We start from the raw sequence: 24,289 nt of genomic DNA, 5'->3' as shown, positions 1-24,289 counted from the left end.
ACACACACACATGCAGACACCTGGGATCTGCTCTCACAACCCAGGACGATTACCTATTCTGCTTGGTGCTGAAACACATGTGACCTCAGTAGCCGAGCTACAGATGGGCACTTAAGCTCAGGTAGTCTGTCAAAGCTGTCACAGCCACCACGCTGCAAAATGGACGTCTCTGGCGCGAGCTCTGCCTCTGACAAGTGGCTCGCTGCTGTCGTTGCTTTTGCTGTAATGTACCCCGAAACAGTGTTTAGAAACAGGTAGAAGCACACTTTCAGACGCACTGGTGTTGACCCGGCAGTGTGTGGTTCAGGAAGGCAGTGATGTGAATGTTGTGTACGGTGGTCAAAAACAGCTGATTTGAGCTGTGATTTTGAGAGGGAATGCAGACGTCTACGAGCACAGCTGGATGGTGGATTGAGCAATTGCTTGGAGCACGTTTACAGCTGAGCATCCTTTCTATTTAAATATGGAGAACTGCTCTTTTTTTCTCCGGATCATTTTCTTACTTTTACGATAGACGTATGCTGTTCCTTCAGATTGTTAGATTATGGTTTAAACCTTATTTCTCTTCTGCTCTGCAGTGTATTTTATCCATCTAGATTGTTTTAGGGGGCATTGGAGGAGGAGGCTTTCTTCTGTGTAGTGATAATGCTTGATGGATGTTGACAGCGGAAAGAAAATAGGTCCTACATGAAAGTAACTGAAACCTGCTTTGTTTCCTTCGAGTAGCCAGGTCATGATTAATGTTTAGTCTTTTTAATGTAATTTTTGCAAACTAGCCTCATTATGTTCAAGAGATGGAAAAAAATCTTACACCAAAACAATGGAGATGAATAAGTAGCATTAAAGGGCAGATGAAAAAGGCATGCATTAGATTTCGAGGTGACTTGTCCCTTTTAAGGTTCTCTCCTCGTTCATTGTCACCTATTTCGCTCGTTACCTGAACAGGTGTGTCTTAATGGTTGGTGGCTCTAGGACATTTTTCATGCATCCTGTCAAATTTTTGGTGTCTGAAACTGTGCGATGCCACAGGATCTATGTGGGGAAAAAAAGTCTGCAGAACATCTTGAATCAGAGCTTAAGAGATTTCACAGGCAGCGTGTTTGCAGTCATCATTTATAAACAGGCCAGGAGAGGAGACAGCAGGGGCTAAGGAGATTCATAATCCTATCCCCTCTTCCCACTGATTCTCTCTCTCTCTCTCTCTCTCTCCCCCATGTGCTTGCTTAATGAGACAACAATGCAACTCCTGCGTCTGGCTCCGAGCGCCGCATCTGCCTCAACGAAGCCAGCAATAATAGTGTTTAGATACGTTACAATCCAGCTAACTTCCGCATGCATGCCATCTAGGGATTTACAGCATCACGGGGCACCGCTTGCATGTTACCCTGTGCTTCAGAAGTCAGAACCTAAAAATATGCAGAGATGATTTTTGATTTTTGAGTTACAAGCTAAAAAATAATAATAAAAATCTTGGATTCACACGAGTGTGATTCTGCAATACGGCACCTCACCTCATCCATCTTCTGGGTATAAATGAGGGAATCAGTCTGCGGAGCTCCATCTAAAGCTCGTAACACTCTGCGGCGCGTGCGTCTGAATCCCGAGAGCGAGCGGGAAGACTATGTGGGACGACTTAAAAAGCACATCTCAATTTTATTGGCAGTATATTCACTTCAAGGGAGCGGAATATGGGTCATGATCTGATATAAAAAGGCTACTCAATAATTCATCCTCTGATTAAGAGGACTTGTATCGACACAGACGCCGTCCAATGAGAAGGAGAGTGTGTACACAAAGTACACGGAAGAGCATTTAGGCGACTTTGTAGGATTAGTATAAACTCAGAAACAAGCTATAGTAGAATAAAAAAAAGCCAGAGAGGTTCATGTGTACACCTTCTTTGATGTCTTAATCTGCTATACGTTCTTGCCTTCTGTGGCACGCAGGTGCGCATGCGATGAGTGTGCTTTAACGGCGAGCGTACATGGTGTCAGAGTTTGTGCGAGGCCCATCAATCTATTAAATATGAAAAGTACAATCTGTTACCCCGCAGAGACTGGTTCATTATTCATCAACATATTTCAATTAATCATTTATTTACCTAAAGTATGGTTCGCCCCCCCAACACACACACATATGCAATTTGGACACTCATATGGACTCCTGATGTATGAGTTATGTATAAGAGGATTAACAGAAGCTGTTTCTTATTCCTGCGATGCTGCACATACTGTAGTTTGAGGGTGTTGTTAGGGATGTAGGAGAAGACATTTTTTTGTACTGCAGTGCATTTGGAGGAAATGTGTTATTTAAAATATTAGGCTTGGCTTCCTCTCGGATCAGAGAGCAAACACGCACACGCTTTGCTGAAGATGAGCTGTGAGATGCATTCAAACAGGTTTTCATTCAAAGCTGAGAGTTATGTCCAGATGTGCACATGAGCACGGCAGCTCTTGCATTTTAAGTTCCCATCATTTAATCGGGTTTATTGATTCTAAGGGGAGCGGGTCAGAGGTCGACCAGGCGTAGCAAGGCTTTATTAGAGTCTAACTGACTGTGACCTGCTTCTAACCCGCTGTCCTCTCTTTTCCCCTCTGCAATAACAGACTGGCGGTTGTCGGGAAGACGAGCGACTCCAAACGTCTTTCCAGAGGAACAGAAGTGAAGCTGCTCCTGTGGAGTACAATTACCTCGAAATTGCTGCTTTACCCCCTTGACCCAACGAGGATTTTACCTAAAACCGCTGTGAGTTCCCGGTGCCAGCTCCTTGTCACACAGTCACCGCTGAAGGGATTAGGATGCGGAGGGGGGGCGGAGATAAATGCTCAGCATCGGCGCCTTGATTTTTAATCTTACCCTTCCATTCACGAACATCTGTATTTACTTCGGCAAACCCCACACACCTAATGAGGTGTCCTGGTAGAGAGTAAAACACATTTGTTTGATTAAGTGCAATTGGTTTAGCCAAAGACAAACCTGCTGGTAGAATGACACCTGAAAATAATGAAGGGCTACTTTATTGTCCGGTTGTGAGTTAATTAAACTCGTCTTTCTGTTAACCGGCTAATGACTTTGTCATGTGGTATCAATCCAGGTGATTAGTTATGCCAATCACAGGGAGAAATTCTTTTCCTTTAACGTGGAGCGCTGTTTATCCGTCTAGATTGTTGTCCTTTTCTGGAATTAAATGGCACTCACCTCATGTTTGCCACGCAAATAAAAACTTTATGCAGCTTTTTCAGAAATCACAAAATCCACAAACCTGGACGTGAGCGGTTTCATGTGGGGACTATATTCTTTCCAGCCAGCACACCTGCCAAACATCACTGTGCAGGAGGAAGTGCGCTTCTACCTGTGAGTAGAAGCTCCTGCTTGTGACAGCAGGACAGGATGTAAACATTAATAGCGTCCCCCCCCTCAGCTGAGCCGTGATGTCAGCTAGCTGCACTCCTCCGTCGGTTGGCAGATGTAGATGCGGACACTAGAATGCAAAGAAAGTTCCTACGTGAAACTGTTCACAACAAGATCTGGGGATTTCTGTTTTTCTGGACAGAGGACAGTACGCTCAGGAGAAGGCAAACATGGTATCTACAGAACAGAGCAGCTCACACCAAAACCATCTAGATGGATAAATGATATTGTAGCACTACTGTAAAAATATGTAAACTTGATTTTGGGGTGAAAGTTGTTTTTAATGCTGTGTTTATTTGTCCACAAGAAAAGCTTTCGGTGCTCCTCAGATCTGATTCAGTTTAATGTAATTGTGTAATTTTTCCACAGGGATAACATTTGTAATCATTTCCTGTCACTTCCCGCTCTATTCCAATTTTTCGACCGCTCTGCATCATCACGGCCTGTTATGAGAGGCAAAATCACGGGAAACCCTTGAGGGGGAGACTGTCATCACCCTCAGGGACAAGTTGTGATAACCCAGAATGCAGCACTGTTTATGTACAGTCAGGAAAAAGAGCTCAAAATTAGTTTTTTAACAGCAGCCACTCACATTCAATAATCATATTGTCTTTTCTCTCATGTTGACTTTAGTTCGGCCTCCCTCAGTCTGAGGCTATGAGAGGGAGAGAGGAGTCCCAGGCCGCACCATCATGCTACTTCTGAGACGCTGGGATGAGACTTTGGCTGGCAAAACACAAAGTAAGACAATATTGATGCATGGGGCCTCTTTACAGGTGGAGCTCTTCTTAGTTTTCTCGTGTTGTCCCCGTAGAGAACCGCTGAAACAAACCATCTTATCTCGGCTGTGTGTGCCTCTCCTAACGCTCAATGATGGATGTTCTTAAACTTCTGTAGTGTGTGTTTTTTTATTGCTTCGTATCTTATGCCAGGTTTGCTTGCGGGTCAGGATAATGGTTCAAGGTGGAGCTTGCAGATGAATGGTTTAATCCTTGGTTTTTAGCACAGTGTGCACTTTGATCAATGGCACGCGTCAGCACGTGGTCGTTCAACCCGACCCCGCCCACCTCGATCGACTATCGGCCACGTTTACACTCCACAGGCATTGATCAGGCAATTAAAGGTTTTGTTAAATTCGTTTTTTTGGTTTTTGTCGTTTGTGTGTGTGTCAGCTGTTCTCATGTTTTCACGCGCTGCATGTTTGTGGACGACAGAGAGAAAGATGAAAGAAGACGTCGTTCCCACTCTCACCCAGGACCAGATTACACAGAGCAAATGTTTTTACCACCAGGGGCAATGAGAGGTCATCATCATATCAGTAGATTTCAACATTTTCTCATCCATTACTCCTCAGTAACTTTTTTCTTCTCTATTTCTTTTTCGTCTCTCTCATCTCATGCACTGTTAATCAGCGGTGACGTTAGGAGACTGAGCCTTGGTGCAAATTTAGTCTCCTCGTTTTGTGGTGGGATGGAGTGTGTGGACTGTGTGAGCACACTACAAACAGCACCATTACACAGGCACTCCTCTACACCTGCTGCCTTTTAGCCAGCAGCAGAGCAACGGCGTGGCTTTGTAACAAAGAGCTTTAGCTTTAGCCTCGGCCCTTCAAGCATCAAGTCGCTTATCTGCTTCGGCTAATGCCACACAGATATATTAACAGCGATGATGCATCTAATTAACAACAACGCGCCGCTGTTTCTGATTAAAAAAAAAATATAGCATTCACACGTACACTGGCAGATTATTAGTCTGCTGGGCTTATTATTCGAGCATGCTTCCTGCTCTTACATAAACTGTTTAGAAAAAAAGGCTCTGGCTGGAATAATGGCCTAAATGAGGACATATTAGAATAATAATGTCTCATGAGTTTTTTAAAAGCTTTATCTCCAACCTTTGTGTACCTAACCTAAATGGGATTCTGGCCCCTCGTTATATCGGCGCCGTTCAGCGCCGCTAATTAAGTGCTGCATAGCTTTTCAATCATTTTTTCAGTCAAATCCATTTAACAAGAGACTTTTTATTTAGACTCAAAGAGCCCACGTCACCAGTCTTAAATGAAAGCCGCAGTCTTTGACGTGTTAAATGAACATTTTTAGGGTCAGCCTTCTTCTCTCTCTGCTAATGTACGGAGTGCAGTTAAAGGTAGATTTCGGCGTTGAGGTGTAACAGTAAGATAAACGTTGTCTTTCTCCTGTAATCCTGGTATTACAGTCTTTTGCTGAACAGGCCATTATTGCGATCACCTTATTTTTACTGATATAATTTTTTTTCAACCTCTCTCTGTGTCTTTTCTAAATTGGAAGAAATTCAAGAGTCAGGAAGCTTCTGATAAAGAGAAGCTCTCATAATAAGAGACAATAGGAGGAAGAGAAGAGGGGAAGTGTTTTGGTAGTTGTTTCTGGGGATGTGGAGTAGAAGGTAGAAAAGAGCGCAGCTTTTTTTATTTTTCTGCGCCTGTGCCGCTGTCTATTTTGTTTTTTCACCTCGTGTGAAATTACACAGCAGTGCGTGTGGGCATCTCATTGCATCAACAGCTCGCACTGGCACGTTTCCCTTTGTAATGAATGCCGGTCACATTGTTAGTTTAAAGCGTCACTGATGCTCAGTCCGCTTGCAGTCGAGTAAACTTGGAAGCTACAGAAACTCAGTCATGCAGGATAAATGTCTCAGGTGTTTAGCTGTCTCAGAGTAATGCGATGCTACATATATTAGCATTAATTAAAATTTGACCGCAAGATCACATACATGCTTGACCTTAAAACACGGCAAAGATCCATGCGGTGGAATCGATTGCTTTGAGAACCAGCAGATCAATGCGGCTTCACTCATCCTTGTCTCCAGCGGTGGAGCGGTAGCATAAGTCACCTGGAAAACGGCCTGCGGATCCAGTCATTAGCTGCTGCACATCCAACATTTGCTTTGGTGGCATCTGTTATTTTCTGGCACGTCCTCAGATGCTGCTGTGGGGAGGCTTCAGGTGCTGTCAGTGTTTGTGCTCCAATTTTTTGGACTGAACAAGTGCTGAAACTGTTAGTCGATGTTCAAGATTTGAATCTGTGACAAATGATTAATTGTTTACATGGTTTTCAGTGTCAACATATAGCACAGCTGCTTTTTCTGTTTTAAATGCCTGCAAATTAAGTAATTCAGGCTGCTAAGTGTGAAAAGCTAACAATCTGATGATGTCGTCCTGTGATTTGTGTGGGCATGGGCAGATTCCTGATTTTTATAGACTAAAATAAAAGTCTATCTTACTTGAAATGGCTCAGGTGATTTGGCTATGACTCCCAGCTAATTCAGGCCAAATCAGTAGGATTGACATTGTTTTCATGCTCCTTCATTTATTTTCTTTAATGTCATCCAGTGTGTTAATTCATTATTTTGTACTTGTTAGAGTTTGTTTCCTTTAAAGAAAGCAGGGAACATAAAAGACTGTACATAGAAGATGAATGGAAATGTGACCAGAACCTTACAATCCGGTTGTTCAGTGATGACGCGACGAATCCTACTTCCGGGTCTAAAGTAGTCTGCGTTTAATATGGCTTTTGTGTTGTTAACATGTTTAATGTTATGTATTTTCTTCTATTTGATCTCAAAAAGCTCCTAAAACAGTCGGTGATCCCTGTTGACCTCCCTCGGCTTTTATTACCACTAATCATTTATTTAAGCTCAGTTTTTAAAACCTTAGGATGTAACTACAGCCCAGCCCATGCAGCAGTATATGAATGACTAACCTCGTATTGTGGATGGATTATCTCAGTTGTTCTCCTGGCTGAAGTTTGGTCCTTTTACAGCATCCTGCCATGCGATTACATTTGTTCCTGACCACCGACAACACTCACGGTAACTTTTATCGAGTGGAAAAAAAGTTAGCTTGTTTATATTATGCTAACATAGCTGTGTCGCTAGCGGTCACGTAGCACATCATTATATACCAGCTAGCCAAACTTCAGTAACCCTACAAACGTCACTGCTGTTTAGTTTTCTGTCTTGGAAGTGATAACAGAGCTGTACGTTTTAATTTGTTTCCAAAACCCCGCAGTCAGGACATGATTTATTGTATTTAGATAGAAGCTAGCGAGCTAACTTCCTGCTAACTTCTAACTCCGTTAAATGTCATAAATTCCATTTTCATGGATGCCTGGATGTTAAACTCAATTTTTACACCTGGTAGAGCAGAACGCTGATCATTTTATTAAAGATGAAAGACTTTAGACAGTTTTTCAACTCTCAGTAATGCCATAGTGATCGTTTGATATATGGACCTGCAGCGGAGTTTAGACCCAGACACGGCTAGTGACGTCAGACTGAACAACCGGATAGCTTTTGATACCAAAATTCTGAAAATGTTTTTTTTTTTTTAATTGTAGTTTTGTAAGTAGCATCTTGCTTACCTGAAATGTAAATTAGCTTTTTTTTAGCTAGCTAAAATTGCTTTGGCTAAAATGTTTGCAATGGTTAGCACTTTATACATGCTTAAGCTAATTTAAATTAAGGCTACTTGGAAATATCCTAACATTTCAGTCTGTGTCCTGTTAACAGAATAAAATGTTGACATTTCAAAGAATGGTCTTCCATTACCATGTCAGTGATTTAAAATAACTTTTCTGGTTTCTTTGGCAAAGCAAACCTGTTTAGCACAACAGTACAAGCCAAAAGCTACATGCTAAAGAAGCAGAAAATACTTTTTAGCACAAAAGTTTATGCCTAAGCACATAGGATACAAATTGTGTAATTCTCCTGGTGTTAATACTGACTAGGCTACTAAATTTCTGGTCCATTCGTTTGTTGACTACCGTTTTAAAGGTCCAAGTAATGCTAATACTAGCTAGCTAGTATGGTTAGCAAGGTCATTCCTACATAATTTGGCTAGTAAAAAAAAAAAGAGGCTTAAAACAAAAGTGACACCTTAGTGTGTTTTAAGTATAAATAGTGAACAAGACAGTGAGGGCCACATTTACTAAATGCTGAAAAATAGTGTGTCAGCACAATCCCCAAATAGCGCTCATAGGTGTGGTTAGTGTTATGAGTGGTTTACAAAAGTGTGTTGTTTTGTAAACACAGGTGCAGGCAGATCATTTTGATATCAAACAATTCACTGTCTTTTTCCCTAAATTTTACAATTGTCTGTGAATATTTGTATTAATATTAATATTATGCTGTAATCCTGTCTTTCCTGCTGCCCACATGTGCAAATGTGTCCACGTTTCCTCAAGTTTTAACTGTAAGCTTGAACAGGTATGTGACCAGCGCTCTATAAGAGCAGCTGTGCGCTCCGTTTTCAGCTGACTTGTTGTTTCACCTAGAGGTTGTGTTGTAGGAGCGTGTGACTTATTTGTTTCGGCGTGTGAATGCCACAGGTCAGCATCTTTATGCAGCCACGATAGACAGGAAGCGCTTGTGCTCGTGCTTTGAGGAGTGACATGTGGGTGTTGCAGCTGAAAGATGAAACGCACAATCATTTGTATGCTGCAGATTGACAGACCAGTGAGACAGGGAAATTCATATATTTCCGGGGTTTAAAATGAAAGGGGAAAAAAACCTGTTTGCTCTTAGAACATGTAATGACTGAATCTGGGTTTTACATGACTTTATCCAACTTGGTGTCATCCCTGATTTAAAGGCAGCCACTAGGATCCTGCTTTAATTTGGAATAATAACACCTATGTCCTAGTGTGTGATTAATCCGATACTAAGAGATCTGATTAATGTGCTGTTGTGCAGGAGCTGCAACTAAGTAACGCTATTTAAACTTCTTTTTCTTTCTCCCAGCTCCACTAAGCACTGTTTTTATTTCCCATTATCAAAGCTGTGCCAGACAATAAATCAGTGTATACCAGAAAAGAGATTACTTCCCCCAATGCAAGAGAAAGTAGTGCCCCCCTGCCATGAGACTGGATGGAGGTGCATCATCATCATCGTCTAAGCTGTGCACAAACACATACACACACACACACATACACACAAAAACCTCTAAAAAGCCTGTTTGTGATGTTGCAAAGATGAAATGGTCAAGCACGGGCAGTGACCCTCAACCATACCTGAATGCACTCGCTTCTGCAAGTTGAACCCGAATGCACGGCGCTGTCTCGCAGCCCCGCTGCTGTTGAAATGTCATCGGTAATGCTCACCGCGCTTCAGTGGGCTCACTAAAGCAAAGCAAACTCCACAGCATTTTCTACTCTGCCTCTCGCCTCCGAGGCTCTCAGCCTCAGCCACAAAGCCACCTGCAGCTTTTTTCGCCCTGACTGTGTTTGCCAGAAGGTAATATTAAAAGTTATTGATTGGGTTGTGTTTAAAGAAAAATACCCAGTAGGAGTTTAGCAGAAAAAGACCCGATAGGGAGCTAATGCCTCCCTCAGGGACATCATCCACATACTGTCAAAACCCATGATGTGTGGCAACCAGGATGCAGAGCAAGGGAGGGGGAAGTGTGGAGAGGGGCAATCTGTGTCATATAGAACAACCAGATGCTGTAGTGCTTCCAACCAGGCGCACAGACAAAAGGAAGCGTGTGAGAGAGGCGATTGCGATGTGCGCTATTTTACAGAATACAAAGATAATAGTTTTGTCAAAGTCTGGCTGATTAAACTGAATGGACCTGAAGACGGTGCAGCTCTCATGCAGCCATTTAACTCCTTCTGTGTGTTTAGTCGATTGTTCCTGTTTGCATCTCACATCGATTTGTGAAAGCCGGGACCAGAGTTTCAGAGCTACTGATAACGATGTAAGTGTCCATGTAGGATTGTTGAGTTGTAAAAAACGTGGCCAGTATTTCTTTGCACAAGAGAGCCGATTGATTAATTGCCGATCATGCCACAGAGAAGGCAGTGCAAAAAAAAATACAAGTTGATCTATAGAAATTTTTCAGTTGCACTCTCATTTGATCTAAATATCCATTTAAACATGTTGCATGTTCAATATTGCTAAAAGGCACTGTCACACAGCTTGGTGTTTAATTGGATTGAACTGTTTGTCATCTAATCACTGCATTTGGAGGTTGTTAGGCTTTTTTAATTTGTAGCAATAAATAAAACACAAATACAGCACAAAATTATTTTGTTTCCAGGTTTGTGACAAAAGGTCTATAGTTAAAGTGTTTGCAAACCGTAACAAACTGTTGGATTTGGCTGATTGAGAGCTGTTACTTGAAACGATACAGACTTCTTTCAAGAAGGAAATCCAACATAAAGTTTGGCTGTTCTCAGCTGGGTCTTAAACAAGTAGAAACAAAGGGGGTTAAAAGGAAAGTTGTAAAGGGTAGTTGGAAGATGTCAGAGCACCAGTGTAAATGAACTGTCGAAAATGCACAAAAAACAAATGTGCAGCACAGGAGCCAGTTTTTGTGACAGAACTGCAAGAAATGGACTTAATGAAGAGGGATTTACATAAAGACAAGCCAAACAAAAACCAGCACTCACACCTACACAAGAGAACACAGTGGGATAAAGAGACGTGTTACTGCGCTGTGGATGACTGGATAAAAGTGATGTTTAGTAATAAATCACAGGTCTGAGCTGGCACTGGAGTTATGGTCCAATGCTGGGGTTGAATGTCAGGGAAAGGACCAGGAGAGATTTCAGTCATTATCTCACCAGTAAATGCAAAGGTGTACAAACAAATTTTGGACATTTTGACCCCCTGAATTATTTTATCTATGGAGACCAATACTGTTTTTTAGTATTTGTGATTTGAAGTTGGGGCCTTTAAAGGTAACGTGTGTAAAATCTCAAAACTAGATATCAGTTTTTTGCAAACTGCAGTCATATGAATTCTGTTTCCTTATCTCTCTCAATTCAAATGTGCAATTGTAGCTACGGTAAGGCAAACAAATCGGACTGCCTTCCATCTGTAGTGAGTAAATGGTAAAGTGTAGCCTGTCAGTCTGCTGTTTACCTCAGCTGTAATATGTTTGTGTCTATTTACTCTGGATAGGGATAGAGAACTTTGTGAAAGGAGTCCGATAAAAGTTGATAAATCAGTGACGCTCACATCTGTCAGATGACAGAAGCTGAGGTGAGTTGTTGAGAAAATCCTGAAGTTTTCTGTCGGTAAGCGCTGCTGTTTTTGCTGCTGTTAGCCTCTGTTAGCTGCTCTTAGCCAGTGTTCTTTAAAGTGGATCTAATATTGTTGGAGTGAATAAACTACGTGCCATAACCTCAAAGCGTGGTTACCTCTGGGTTTAAAATAAGAGTGTGAAACCATTAAAGATGATCAGAGAGGCTGACTGCTGTTATAAATTCTCTGTAGCTGTGCTATATACACAAGAGCATGGCCATCAAATCAAATCAAAGTTTATTTCTGTAGCACATTTTAAAAGACTAGTGTACATCAAAGTGCTTCACAATAATACTGCAAAGCGGGCAGAACAAGAAACAAATAGTACAATTGCAATTAAAAATTACAATTACATGGTGTAGTGCAGGCCGAGTGAAAGTCAAACTAATTTGCTTCAAAAGCTAAGTTTTTGAGCTAAGTTTAAGTACGATTTGAATGATTGAATAGATTCCAAGAAATTATTCCAGAGTCTATAAGTGGCAATAGCAAAGGAACGGTCACCTCTGGCTTTTAAACGAGATCTCGGTTGCATTAGGAGCAGTTGCCTGGAGGATCTTAGTGCTCTTTTTGGGTTATATAGGTCAAGGAGATCAGTTAAGTAGCTAAGGGCCAAGTTATTTAAAATTTTAGAAGTGAGCAAAAGGATTTTAAAATCAATGCGATATTTGACGGGAAGCCAGTGTAAGTTAGCAAGGACAGGGGTGATGTGATCATGCCTTCTAGTGCTGGTTAGGAGGCGTGCTGCAGCATTTTGGACTAATTGCAAGCGCTGAAGGAGGGAGAGTTGGAGGCCCAGGTAAAGAGAATTGCAATAGTCCAATCTAAGTGATGAAGACATGAATAGGGCCATGTGGGGCTTTAGATGTTATTAATAAAATGAATTCTGAATTTCACCCGAAGCCAGTGATGGGAAGCAAGAATAGAGATGATGTCTGATAGCCGACTAGTTTTTGTTAGCAGGCTAGCTGCTCCGGGCTCATTAAAGGATGGATGTATGAACGGATGGACGTCCATGCTGAAGATCTGTAGGTGGTGAGTTAGCACCATTAAGTGTTATGCACAAGAGAGTGACACTTGAGCATAGTGCTAGAAGTCAGTAGACTGTCAAAATTAATTTTAAGGCAAATCCAGATGTTGTTTTAAGGACAGATGTTTTGAAATAAATAAAATCATATTGTGGTTGATCTTGTTCTATTCATGTTCACAGGCAGAATGACAAGTGTGTGTGTGTCTTTTATTTCTAATGCTGTTAGTAATGCATGACAACAGACTGCCAATTAACTTACCATTAGCAGAGATGGGCTGTTGTTGGGTGATGGGACATTAAGGGAAAGATGAGGGGGCACAGAAAGATCGAAATGACAGCGACTGGTAGAGATGGGTGATGGGGAGGGGACAGGAATATGTTTAGAGGTGTAAGTGGAGGGTGTAAGTGCGTTTGCATGTGTGCGCAGTGTTGATGGGACAGGGTGTAAATAACAGCAGCATTAGAGGTGGATTGGGTGTGAAATTAAACCTCGGCCCAAAAATGTGCCACTTCGAAAGATGAGACAATTAGAACACGCTAGCACAGCCAGACCTTGATGGTACCTCCATTAACCCTCCTGCCATCCTTTAAAAAACTCACACCCATCACCCTAGGGACCATTCTCAGCCACGCCATAAAAAGACCATATATCCATATTTTATTCCACTTTAAATTAGCCAACCTTGTAAAACTACTTCTCCCTGAAATATTCATGTAAAGTTTTAATTATATTTTCGTTGTTTTAACCCTTCAAATCCCAGTGTTATTACATGAGCGCCCTGTGTTATAAGCCCCAAAAACCAAAAAACGAAACTAAATATTTCCACAAAAAACCAGTTGAAGTAATATGTGATTGTCATTATAAGTAGGCCTTTAGATGGACCAAAGATTGGCACCAACATACATTTTGACCTGCCATTATTTTTTTTGCATTTTTTTTGCAATTTAAAAATTAAAACTTCAAGGCCCTGAGTCTTCATTGACATCCAAGAAAAGAAGAAAAAATAAAATCATATGATGATAATTTGGGGTTGAAAAATAGCGTTTATAATGGAAGTCAATGGGCAGAAAATGGTCCCCAGGGTGATGGGTGTGGGGATTTCTGCTGCTCAGCCATTTTAGGCTGATTTAAGAAATTCACACTGGAATATTAACATTGACAGGTAAAAACTATCCTGTGGCAAGTTTGGTTATATTCCACTGAACACAGTGGAAATGGCAGCCATTTAACACATAGCAGTGGCACAAAAAGGTCCCAAGAAGGCAGGAAGGTTAAAATGTGTACGTGTGAAAGAATACCTGTGAGTAGGTTTAAGTTCTTCTACCTAAGATTTTAAAACATGTTCTCTTTCATTACAGATCTATTAAAAACCATAAAAAAAATAGTAGCTGACCAGCAGAAATTATGTTCCAGATGTATTACATACACATATATATTTAATAGTACTATAAAAATCAGTAGAGGGCAGAGACTCTTTAAAGTGTCTCAGGCCAGGAGATCCATAGAATACATATTAATACTCAAACGACGAACTCAATGCAACATTCAGGCTTCTTTTTTCTTATAGGGCTCTCATACAATGTAACCATGTTTGGGTCTGATATCGGTTACAGATATAGAGGTGGCTTGATGACTGACAGGTTCCCTCCCACATGGGCAAGCACTCTATGTAATTCTACATATTAATGATATGTTTGCTATACCACAAGAAAGTAGCACTTTCTTGCTGCTAAGTGGTGAGTTTGAGTGTGACAGAAGTCTGCTGGAGCTCTAATATCTGTCACGACAGAATTGCTGTCTGACATTATCTGTAACTGCTGCTCAAGTGTCTGACATCTATTATGAAGAAAGGAAACCCTCGGGGTGACCTAAAATAGTTCAGAAACAATCGAGATTTACAGTTCTGCGCATGTGTGCAGAGAGAAGTGAAACGTCTGAAAGGGCAGTCAGTCATTTTGATGGGATTTTATATAGAAAAAAAGATTATTGTTTTCATTATATAGATTAGTGTGTAGCTGTGTATTCCAACAAATTAATGGGTTCTCGTAATCTTAAAATATTTCCGATAAAAACACATGCGAGTGGTCACCATTTTGTGGAGGAAAGGGACAACGCCACTGGTGTTTTAATAAAACATCATCCTTTTCCTCCTCACTTCAAGCCTCATCTCCAAGAGATCGTGCATAAACATGCGTATTTATTATTGCATATATTATTGCAATGACTGTCAATAGAGATGTGGCCCTGTCTCTGGACAGCTGACAGCTATCTGACTAAATTAGAACAAGCTAGTTACGAGCAAATCCTATACCAGCTAATGTTAGGTTTGTCTCCTAAAAATCATACTTTCCCTCTGATAAACAGCTTGAGTACATTAACACGCGTGAGAGTTTATTTGCTAAGTGTCCAACAATCAACTTTTTTACATCAGCTTCAAACACAGTGTCAATAATGCTAGCTAGCAGCAGCTAAGAGAAGTTAACAGTGGCTAAGTGATGCTAACACCGGCAAAAACAATAGTCTTAGTGACATAAAAGTTCAGGATGGCCTCAACAACTCACTACAGTATTGCTATCATTGGTTGGAAGTGAACTTTTTTGACTCTTTGTGTGTCGGAGTCCTTTCAGAAAGTTTTACAGCCTCTTAAAGAAGTAAATGCTTCTCACCCGCCATTGACTGCTGAGGTAAACAGTGGATTGACAGCCTTCCACAAATAGGGAAAAATTCTTGGGGGGATCCAGTCCAAACAGTAGAATCACATTGCCCAGCTGCAGCTGTTATGGGTTTAAGTCTAAATGTAATGTTTTTGAGCTCTCTTGGGTGACTAAAACATGTTTCCTACAACAGCCACGATAGCTAGGATTGCCAGGGGTGAGAAAGCAGAACTCGGCTGGCTGCAAACTACAACTTAACTGACATCTAGCGGCTAAATTTTTAAGCGCTCTAACTTTAAGAAGTGACTTTTTGCCGAGCAGTCTCATTTGAGTGGCAGCATTTTTATGTTCATTACTTAACAGAGAGCCTGCATATAAATGGATTATTTCAAAGTATGCATATGCATCGTTTAAAGTGATGCAGCCATCTTGGGTGTGCTTGCGTTTACCTGTGTGAGTTGGGTCAATGCTCATGATAGTGCTTTTTTTTGTATGTGTGTGTGTGTGTGTGTGTGCGTGTGTGTGTGTGTGTGCACTTTCACTGTGGTGTTTGGATGTGAGCCAGAACTTTAAAACAGTCAATCAGCAAGAGTGACAAAAGAACAGAGAGGCACAGAAGGAAGCAACAACACATGCATACGGTGAAGCCCTAGAACATTTAGGCACTGGGACAGAAAAAAATATAAAATGCAGGAATAACTAATGTAGAGACACACTGTGCTTTTCTGTTTTCACTTCACTGCAGAATGAGCTCTTACTTTCCACTTATCTCACTCATGTAATCGCTTTCTTTCCCCTTTTCTGTCACTCACTGTTCTATCACACTTCAGAACTCCTCTGTTCTCTCCGCATCATTTTTCTCATCTAATGCTCCATCTCTCTCTCTCTCTCTCTTTTCTGTCATGCTGTCTCTGCATTTATCTCTCCTTTCTCTCTCTCTCTTTTTTTTTTTTTTAATTAAAATCTGTCTGTATCGAGGGATTCTGTTATGTGGTGATTTAAATGGAGGGCCTGACATAAACGTAACATTACTGTCAGACCAAAGCAAATTCCATCAGCCCTGCTTAAATTTGCAGTGCTGGCTGTTTTCCAAAAGGCTTTTTTGTTCTGCAGCCAATATCTATACCATCTCCTATCTATCTTCTGATACTCATTTATGCTATTCTTTTTTTTTCTTAAAGTTTTCTGTGTCAGGTCAAAGGCATGAATCATGAAGGGTAACTGTTAACGTACGAGCTGGACTCGGACTGACGCTGCAGTCTTTAAGTCCGATGCTGATGCTAATATTTGAAAGCAGGAACGTTATGGTGAAATGAAAGCTTTAACTGTGATAGAAGCATGCGAGTGTTTCTGCTTTGGCTGTTTTTTGTACATAAAATGAGAACCTTTTAGTCCCCTTTCTGCCCCAAACAATGCACGTAGTTCATTATGTTTCTGATGTTCACTTAAAGTTCAGAAGCTTAAAAGCGCACAGTGCTTTTTCATTGGTATATGAAGTGGTTTTCTGGCTAATCAGGGTTTTTCCATCTCTTGTATTCTCTTCTCCTGAACCCACTCCTAAATGTTAGTAAAAATAAGCTCCATTTGATTAGCTGTTTAGTTTCCAAACTTTTTGTAGCTAGAGATCACTTATAGTAAAGTAAGTTTTCTAAGTTTCCCCCCTCATAATCCTGACAGAGTTGATCAAGCATAGGCTTTTTACCATTTGCACTCTAAAGGGGGTTAGACACACAGGAAGAGATTAACAGCGAAGTGACAACAAGAGATGAGGGATTGCCAGTGAAATTCTTTGACTTACAGCAATCACTGCTACATAGGCATTAGTGATGTGAAGTCGGTGGATACCTTTAGTCTACCTCTCTTATGCCCTAAGACTGCTGGGATAGGCTGTACATCCTCTGCAACGCTGAACTGGGTAAGTGGAAGATGGATGGATTGATGAATTTATCCATGCAGTGGATTCCTGGGATGTCCGCTGGTCCAAAATGTTGGGAAATGAGTGAATCCCTTGAACATGGTTATAGAACCATTATATTTTTCATTTGTTGCAAATTACAACCTTTTCCACAACCAAATACTTCAGATGTGGTACAATCATATCAGAGTTTCTGTTGTCCCAAAGATAATGGGGGCGGTGGCGAGGGACTCAGGAGTTCTTGTTTTGTTTATCTGCACCAACATATAAATATTCCAGCACAATTTTATATTTTATAATTTATAATAGTAAATAATTCAATTATATACTTAAATTATAAATTATTTTGCAGAACCCTTGGCTATGGATTACAGACACCTACAGGCCCCAAAACCCCACTCAAGAGATCCAGCCGTCCACAGCGGTTTATTTCCGCAGCCTGTTTCATGGGCGTTGGTTGTATCATGCACCAAATGTGACGTCACCATTCAAGAAGTTTAAACAAGAAGGAAGGGGAAGTTTAAGGAGTTTTTAGGAAAATTCCTGTCAGAAAAGTTGTTGCAGCATCGCCCTATGCGTCTAAACTCTGAGCTCCTAAAGACCGACATGGCCGTGCACTTGTGAAAAGTCTGAGTCAGCATAAACTACATGTAACTGTTTCTTTGACAGTCAAAACAAAAAGGATGTGATGCTGTCATGGAATTGCAAATCTGGCGCTAATATTAGCTGTATCAATATATCGATGAGCCTCGCATGCGCAGAGACAGACCTGTATAGCTTGTCATGCACCTGCACTCTGTCACACTTGTACTGAGTTATGTGCCCACAGTGCCATCCACCTTGCTGTGAGAAATGAGACACTTCACCTCCTCATGAGTGTTAGCACTCCCTCCTCTCCTCTCCTCTTCCCACCCGTCTTCCTCTTGAACTCGCTCTCCCCTGGTGGATGGGAGCCTGTGGTCGGGTCTCCATAAATCAAAATGTTACCACCGGCACTATAAGGCTACTTTTTAATTAAAACTGTGAATCAGTCGGCCCTGATTATGAATTGTACTCTGCTGCCACTGAATAAAATATACAGGGCTCATTTGCTCTCCCCCTCTGACTCCTCTCCGTCTCTTTGTCTCATTCGGTCTGCTTCTCGCTCTCACTTTGCCTCTTGTTGCATGCGACTCAATTTTCCACCAGAAATTGAGAGTGTCCACACAGCAAAAGCCACGGCCACGCGCAGCCACTGAAGACTGTGACAGCATTGTGAAATAGTTGAGGAGCTTACTGGTTGCATAAACATAAAAACTCAATATGGAGGCTCCGGCGCCGCTGGGGTCAACGCTATTATATCACAGAAACAGCCAGGAGGACTACTAGGCCAGTGGGCCTTGTTTATTGTATGATGCCACTCTTTTAGCTGTGCCGCATCAAGTGAGGTTAGTAGCTGTTGAGTTGGATGCTTCCATTAAAGAGAAGCGAGAGCATTCAGCCCAGGTCACGCAATTCAAATCAGCTCTGCAGGGAAAGTAGCTCCTGGTTTTTAGCTGGAAGATGTACAAAGAATAGCGGCAAAGACTGGGGACAATGGCCGTGCTTTACTGTCAGAAACAGAGCAAACCCAACTCTATGAATACATTTATATGCAGAAGAGTGAGTCTTAAAAGCTTCTCTTTGGAGTACCATCAGGTTGAAGCTGAACAGTATCTCTCATTCAAAGGGACTTTATTGCTAATTTATGACCTTTGCGTGTCTTGCAAGTACAACTGACATCGTCTTAGGGAGATATGGGCATGAGCCAGGCCTCGGCGGAGTGGAAATTAGCTCAGTGGAACGCGGCGCAGGGGGGTGCCGCTGTGGCGCTGCCACCTCTGCTACCCTTAACTTTATATCAGCAGGCGAGTGCAGGGAGGAAGGACTAACTGGAATTCCATCTTACAGCTTTGCACAAACAAACTCATGAATGATAATGGGTTGCTAATTGAAGGTACTGGAGCGATTGACTACGCCACTGCAAATGGAGTCCTCCTGGTAGCCATGGCGACAGGCGAAGAGAGGCTCAGGAGGTCTCCTGACCTGAGCTAGAGTCAGATCATCTCTTACACCCGCTCCCCGTAGTCTACCCACCATGTGGATATATTTGCATCAATGAATATTCATAAGTAAGCTGTTGGTGCATCAGAGAGCTTTTTGAAAAGTTGGTTCAAGTGTTGGGTTTGTATCATACGACGGCATTTCAGATGCAAATGTTCTGACGATTTTTTTTGTTTTTTACCCTCTGTGTAATTGCAAGCAGTTAAGGTGTTAAACAAACAGAACAATTACACTTTACTTGTTGTATCCCTATTAAAAAAGATAAAACACCTTCTAATTACAGTAATTAGGAAACAGATTGTTGCCGCCTGTTTTTTATGCCTGTATCAAAGATCTCTAATGATGTGCACTGGATTTCACCGCTGATGAGCAATTTAAGGAGAGCAGAAGGTTTGCACAGTAGGAACTGTGATGACTGTCTGACCTGCAGAGGTGTCCTTGAGCAAGATGCCGAATCTCTGCTAGCTGGAAGGCTTTTTTGTGAGTGAAGATGGGACGGGAGCGAGCGGAGAAGAATTTCTCTACTAGTAACAGGTTCTTTTAAAAGCTGATTTTACACACTGGATAGCTTTGCATCACCTGAAAGGAGTTTCACCAAGGCAGTTTCACACCGATCAGCTACATTAAAACTGATGAAGGAATAAGATCAATAATCTATTTGTCTTAAATGGCACTCCCCAATGGCAGCAACCTCCTAGCAGGATAGTACACCCTACCACACTGCTAAACCTTTCAGGAACATCTCCAGAGAGCTCAAGATGTTGAGCTACATGTATATGCATGTCTCGGTGAATCAGAGCTGCTTCGGCGGCACAGGGCAGATAAATGCAATATTAGGCAGGTGGTTGTAATGTTGTGGCTGATCGCTGCATCAGTAGACATCTTGTCATACTCTTCTTTGGATTAGAAAAGCTGTCTTAGCTTTGCAGAGAGCAGTTTCACTGTGGTGCCACCCACTATGCTTAGGTGTTCACCTGTGGCAGTGTGTTTGTTCCTGTCTGCTTCCATTCCTGCTGGATGTCTGCCGATGAGCTGGCCGGTCTGACCGACTCTACGTCTTTGTGCATCTCAGCGGCTGCTGCCTGTCGAACTGGCAAAGCTGCCTGTCTCTGCGTGTCTGTAATGTTTTTGCTGCTGTCTCTTGGGTGCATGTCTCTCCCGGGCTGAGCTTTGGGTGCGATTAAATCCAGGGGACATCCATTGGAGAGGCGCTCTTAGATGTCATTATCCCTGTGGGGAGTCTCATCATCATCCTGCAGCAGAGAGAGAGAGGCGCTCGGCACAAGCAGCCTGGGAAGGCTGCAAGAGAGACAGCCATGACAGCCTTAGGCCTGCAAGTAAATTGTGATGATCATGCGAAAAAACATCACCCCCACCTAAAAAAAAATGCCGGAGATGAGATCTGTATGTATGTGCATTTGTGCATTTGGAGCTCTTGCTGGAAAAACAGCAGAAAGCTGTCACAGTCTGGCGAGGGCAGACTGTAGGTGTTGGCAAAAAGGACCCAAACGCAACTCCATAAACTGAACGTGGCGTAGATTTAACAGAAAATAAGCCGTTTATTGAGGCCAACAAAAAAGGAGTACAAACAGCAGGACACAGGTGAACACTAAACCATAACCTAAACTGGGTGAACTAAAGCTAAACACGAAAAACCTTAAACGTGGTGAACTGACATAGAATGCTGAAGTGAGGATATGGATAAGCAGACGACCTGACAAATGACATGCAAAAACAGAGGACTTAAATACACACATGAGGTGATCAGGGGAAGTGGAGACACATGAGGAAACAGCTGACTAACATGAACCTAATGACAGGAGCAGTGAAGCTAAATACAAAGAACCAAGAACACATGACTCCTTCCAAAATAAAACAGGAAGCATAATGAAACGCAGACATGACAACCAGAACTTGACAACGTAAGACACAGACATGAAACACATGAAGAGCAGGGGAGACTTAACATGGGTTGGAAACATGAGGGGGAATTAATAAGAACTAAAATCACCTAGACATGGTAACAAATGAACTTAGAAAACCTGAAGGGCTTAACATAAACTATAAACATCAAAATGAACTCAAACTCAAAACACTGGGTCATAAGACCCAGGACCGTGACAAAAGCCCCGAGATAGAGAAAACCTAATCCTCGTGGAGCTTCTAATCATAGCAACTCCTGCGCAAGAACACCTGGAATTAATTGAAATGTGTAAAATTAGCAGCATGAATTGATAGCCGAAAATGAAAGTCATCAGTCAATATTCAGCCTGAGGGGAGAGCAGGGAAATATAGCTCTCCTAGAGTGTGTTAGCCTAGGTGGTATGAATTAGACAGGTCTATAAAGGATTATACGTGGATGATTTTTTTTACATAACCTCTTTGCTATTCTTTGTTTTTTTGTGAGGTCAGCTGAGCAATTATCAGGTTTCCTTTTGTAAACAACTAAAATAAAAGTGTGCTAAAGTTCCTCAACGCAACATTTTACCTCTATGCACACTATTTATTGCACTCTACTTTTTGCAGTGTTAGTATTGTGTCTTGTATCGGCAGACTCGTTAGACATAGTACAGTAGTGGATTAGGCTATGTTCTTGCATAAGCATATTTCAGGGCTTGGCTTTTTGTCTATCCAACTGTTCCCATGAGATTTTTATTTCCAGTTGAGAAGGCAGATTCAGAGCGTGCAGACACATTATGTCCCATTAAAAAAAAAAAAGAAAAGAAAAGAAATGGTTCCAGCAAAACATCCACCTGAGGTTATTTATCCCCACAATATAGGGGAGCATGTAGATATCATTCTGTACAATATTGTTATTCCTCACTACACATAAGGACTCTCATAGAAGAAGAAAAAAAAAACTTGCACTCCTACTAATCCAAAAAGGCAGAATCCCAGTGCCAAAAATAACAGCTTGGAATGAGATGGACGGAGGAGGACAGATTATTGGTGGTTCTAATCTGTGAAAAGCTGACAATAAAACACATTTAAAGTGATTACAGTGCTGTTATTGGCACGGGGAGGTCAATGCATCGCGCTCTTCCTATCCTTAGCATTGCGTTTCCACAACAATGCAGTCTGCTGCGTAACTGCACCCATATGAATGCTGCTTTCACAATGACACATGGGCTGAAGCGCTAATGCTGATGTACGGCGTCAGAGGGGAGAGAAGGCGAATAGATGAAAGGAAGCAGAGGGGAAGTAAGAGACAAGTAAGGAAGGAAGAGGAAAAAGAACAAGTGGAGAAAAGGGATTTTGGAGATGAAGCCACAAATCACGGGGAAGATTAAGCGTCTCTTGTGCGCGGTAGAGGAGGTGTAAATAGAAACATGTCCCAGGGAGAGATCCCGGAGACCAAGCGCTTATCTCCCTGAGTGTTGTCAAAACACATTTGTCAGTCTGACGTATTTAAGTGTCTCAATGTCTATAAGAGACTTGATATGCAAAAATAAACAGCTGATAGTAGTTGGAAGATGTTTAGCTGCAAACATGAAACATGCCTACAATGACACACTCTGCACAAGCATGCATACACACACCACCCGAGACTATAGGCAAAACTGCTTTCACTCCAGTGTGACCCTTGGCTTGATGGGAGATGTGTGGATGAGCAAGCTGATCATGCATTATCCCTGCATCTGACTCCCTCAGCTGAAGTACCAGCACATCATCAAACAGCTGCTGGCGCTTGTACCCGTTCAACAGCTGCCACATTTCACAAAACGATGAGGAAATGCTTCACATTGTGACTGTCTCTGCCCAGTAAATTAGCCAAGGGAGTACGGGGCCCTGGTGTTGCAATACTCTTTCCCCCACTGGACTGCCTCCTGTGGGAGCTTCCTTGAATGGTTTGTGGACTCACTCTGCAACCCTGTGGCCTGCAAACTGCCAGAAGCAGCTGCTGAGAAAATAGAAAGCACATCTGCACTGTGGTTACTTCGTTATAGGCAATATTTGGTATCAGTTGCATCATTTCTATCCTGAAGTGGCAAAGTTTTGCTCCTGCACTTACAGTCATATGAAAAAATAAGCACATCCTGTGGAAACAGGGTTCTTAGTAATGGTGAAATATTCAATCAAAGTGCACATCTTAAAGCTGCACAAATTTGAAAACAAATGACAGGAATGTTCATCTCTCCGAATTAGCAGCCCAGCTGATCAATGCAAAGTGAAGTCTCCAAGAATCCCCCAAAAGATCTGTGGGTAACTCTTGCAGTTGTTCGTTTTCAAGTTACAGTCAGTCAGAGATTTCACTTGCATTAGGAGAACAAAACACACGTTAGCAAAATAAGGTAAATCTAAAGTTTAGTACAGACTATGCGTTTTAGAATAAAGCACTTTTGGGGTTTAAATCAGTGAAGAACAGTTCTGTTGAGATATTTAAAGGCAGCAATTTCAAGTGGTGGCGCTTGTGTTATCACAACTGTAATTGTATCATTAACTTTTCTATTCAGCCAAACAAGCTTCATAACTAAAAAAATAATAATTTTGGACTACACCTCATGTAAACTATATGCCTGTTTTGGCTATATCATAGTCCCTCTACTGTATATTAGTCCAGAACTAGAATTCTGACTATAGTGCACAATATTTAAGTATTTTCAAGGGTCAATAAAGCCACATTTAATTTGAGAGGGTACCGATCCTGACGGTACAACTTTAATGAGAACTTGGTTTGGATGCAATCCCAGTGGTGGTGGTCTCGTCGACAAAGGTTAGCCTTTGAGTTTGTCAACGATTTTGTTCATAATTGTTTTCCAGCACCCCACCAAGCTGTGCAGGTTGTTGGGTCTGATGGTGTCAGGATCTTGTCTCTGCTTTTTGCAGATGATATGGTTCTGTTGGCTTCAATGAGGAACAACCAGGCTGAAGTGGGGCAGTTTGTAGCTGCTGACATGAGAATTACCACCTAGGAGGTTCTGGCTATCCATGGTTCTCAATCAGTAAAGGGTATAATGCGCACCCCAAGTTAGGAATGAGCTGCTGTCCCAAGTATCTCAGTGTCTTGTTCACTATTGATGAAAGGACAAAGCGGGAGACTGACAGACCAGCCTGCTGTGGTGAAGAGAAAGCTGAATGCGAAAGTGAAGTTGTCAATTTACCGGATGATCTGCTTTCCCACCCTCACCTGTTTCCAC

General features: G+C 41.8%; 1 protein-coding gene across 1 annotated transcript in view; it reads left to right on the top strand.

Annotated features, from left to right (window-relative positions):
* Window positions 1-2,630: 2,630 nt before the first annotated feature.
* Window positions 2,631-24,289, top strand: part of grin2ba (glutamate receptor, ionotropic, N-methyl D-aspartate 2B, genome duplicate a) — a 137,757-nt gene continuing 116,098 nt past the window's right edge. Inside the window, exons 1-2 of the mRNA XM_085403270.1 lie at window positions 2,631-2,745; window positions 4,045-4,152. Of these exons, the coding sequence (XP_085259396.1) occupies window positions 4,126-4,152 (27 nt within the window). The 5' untranslated portion in view covers window positions 2,631-2,745; window positions 4,045-4,125. The remainder of the gene's footprint in view (window positions 2,746-4,044; window positions 4,153-24,289) is intronic.

Source organism: Rhamphochromis longiceps, linkage group LG4 (genome assembly GCF_057381845.1).
Source record: "Rhamphochromis longiceps isolate RC_006_pf linkage group LG4, R_longiceps_female_GT1.1, whole genome shotgun sequence".
Lineage (NCBI taxonomy): Eukaryota > Metazoa > Chordata > Actinopteri > Cichliformes > Cichlidae > Rhamphochromis > Rhamphochromis longiceps.
Note: the sequence above shows the minus strand (reverse complement) of the source record. Positions and strands in the feature narration are given on the sequence as shown.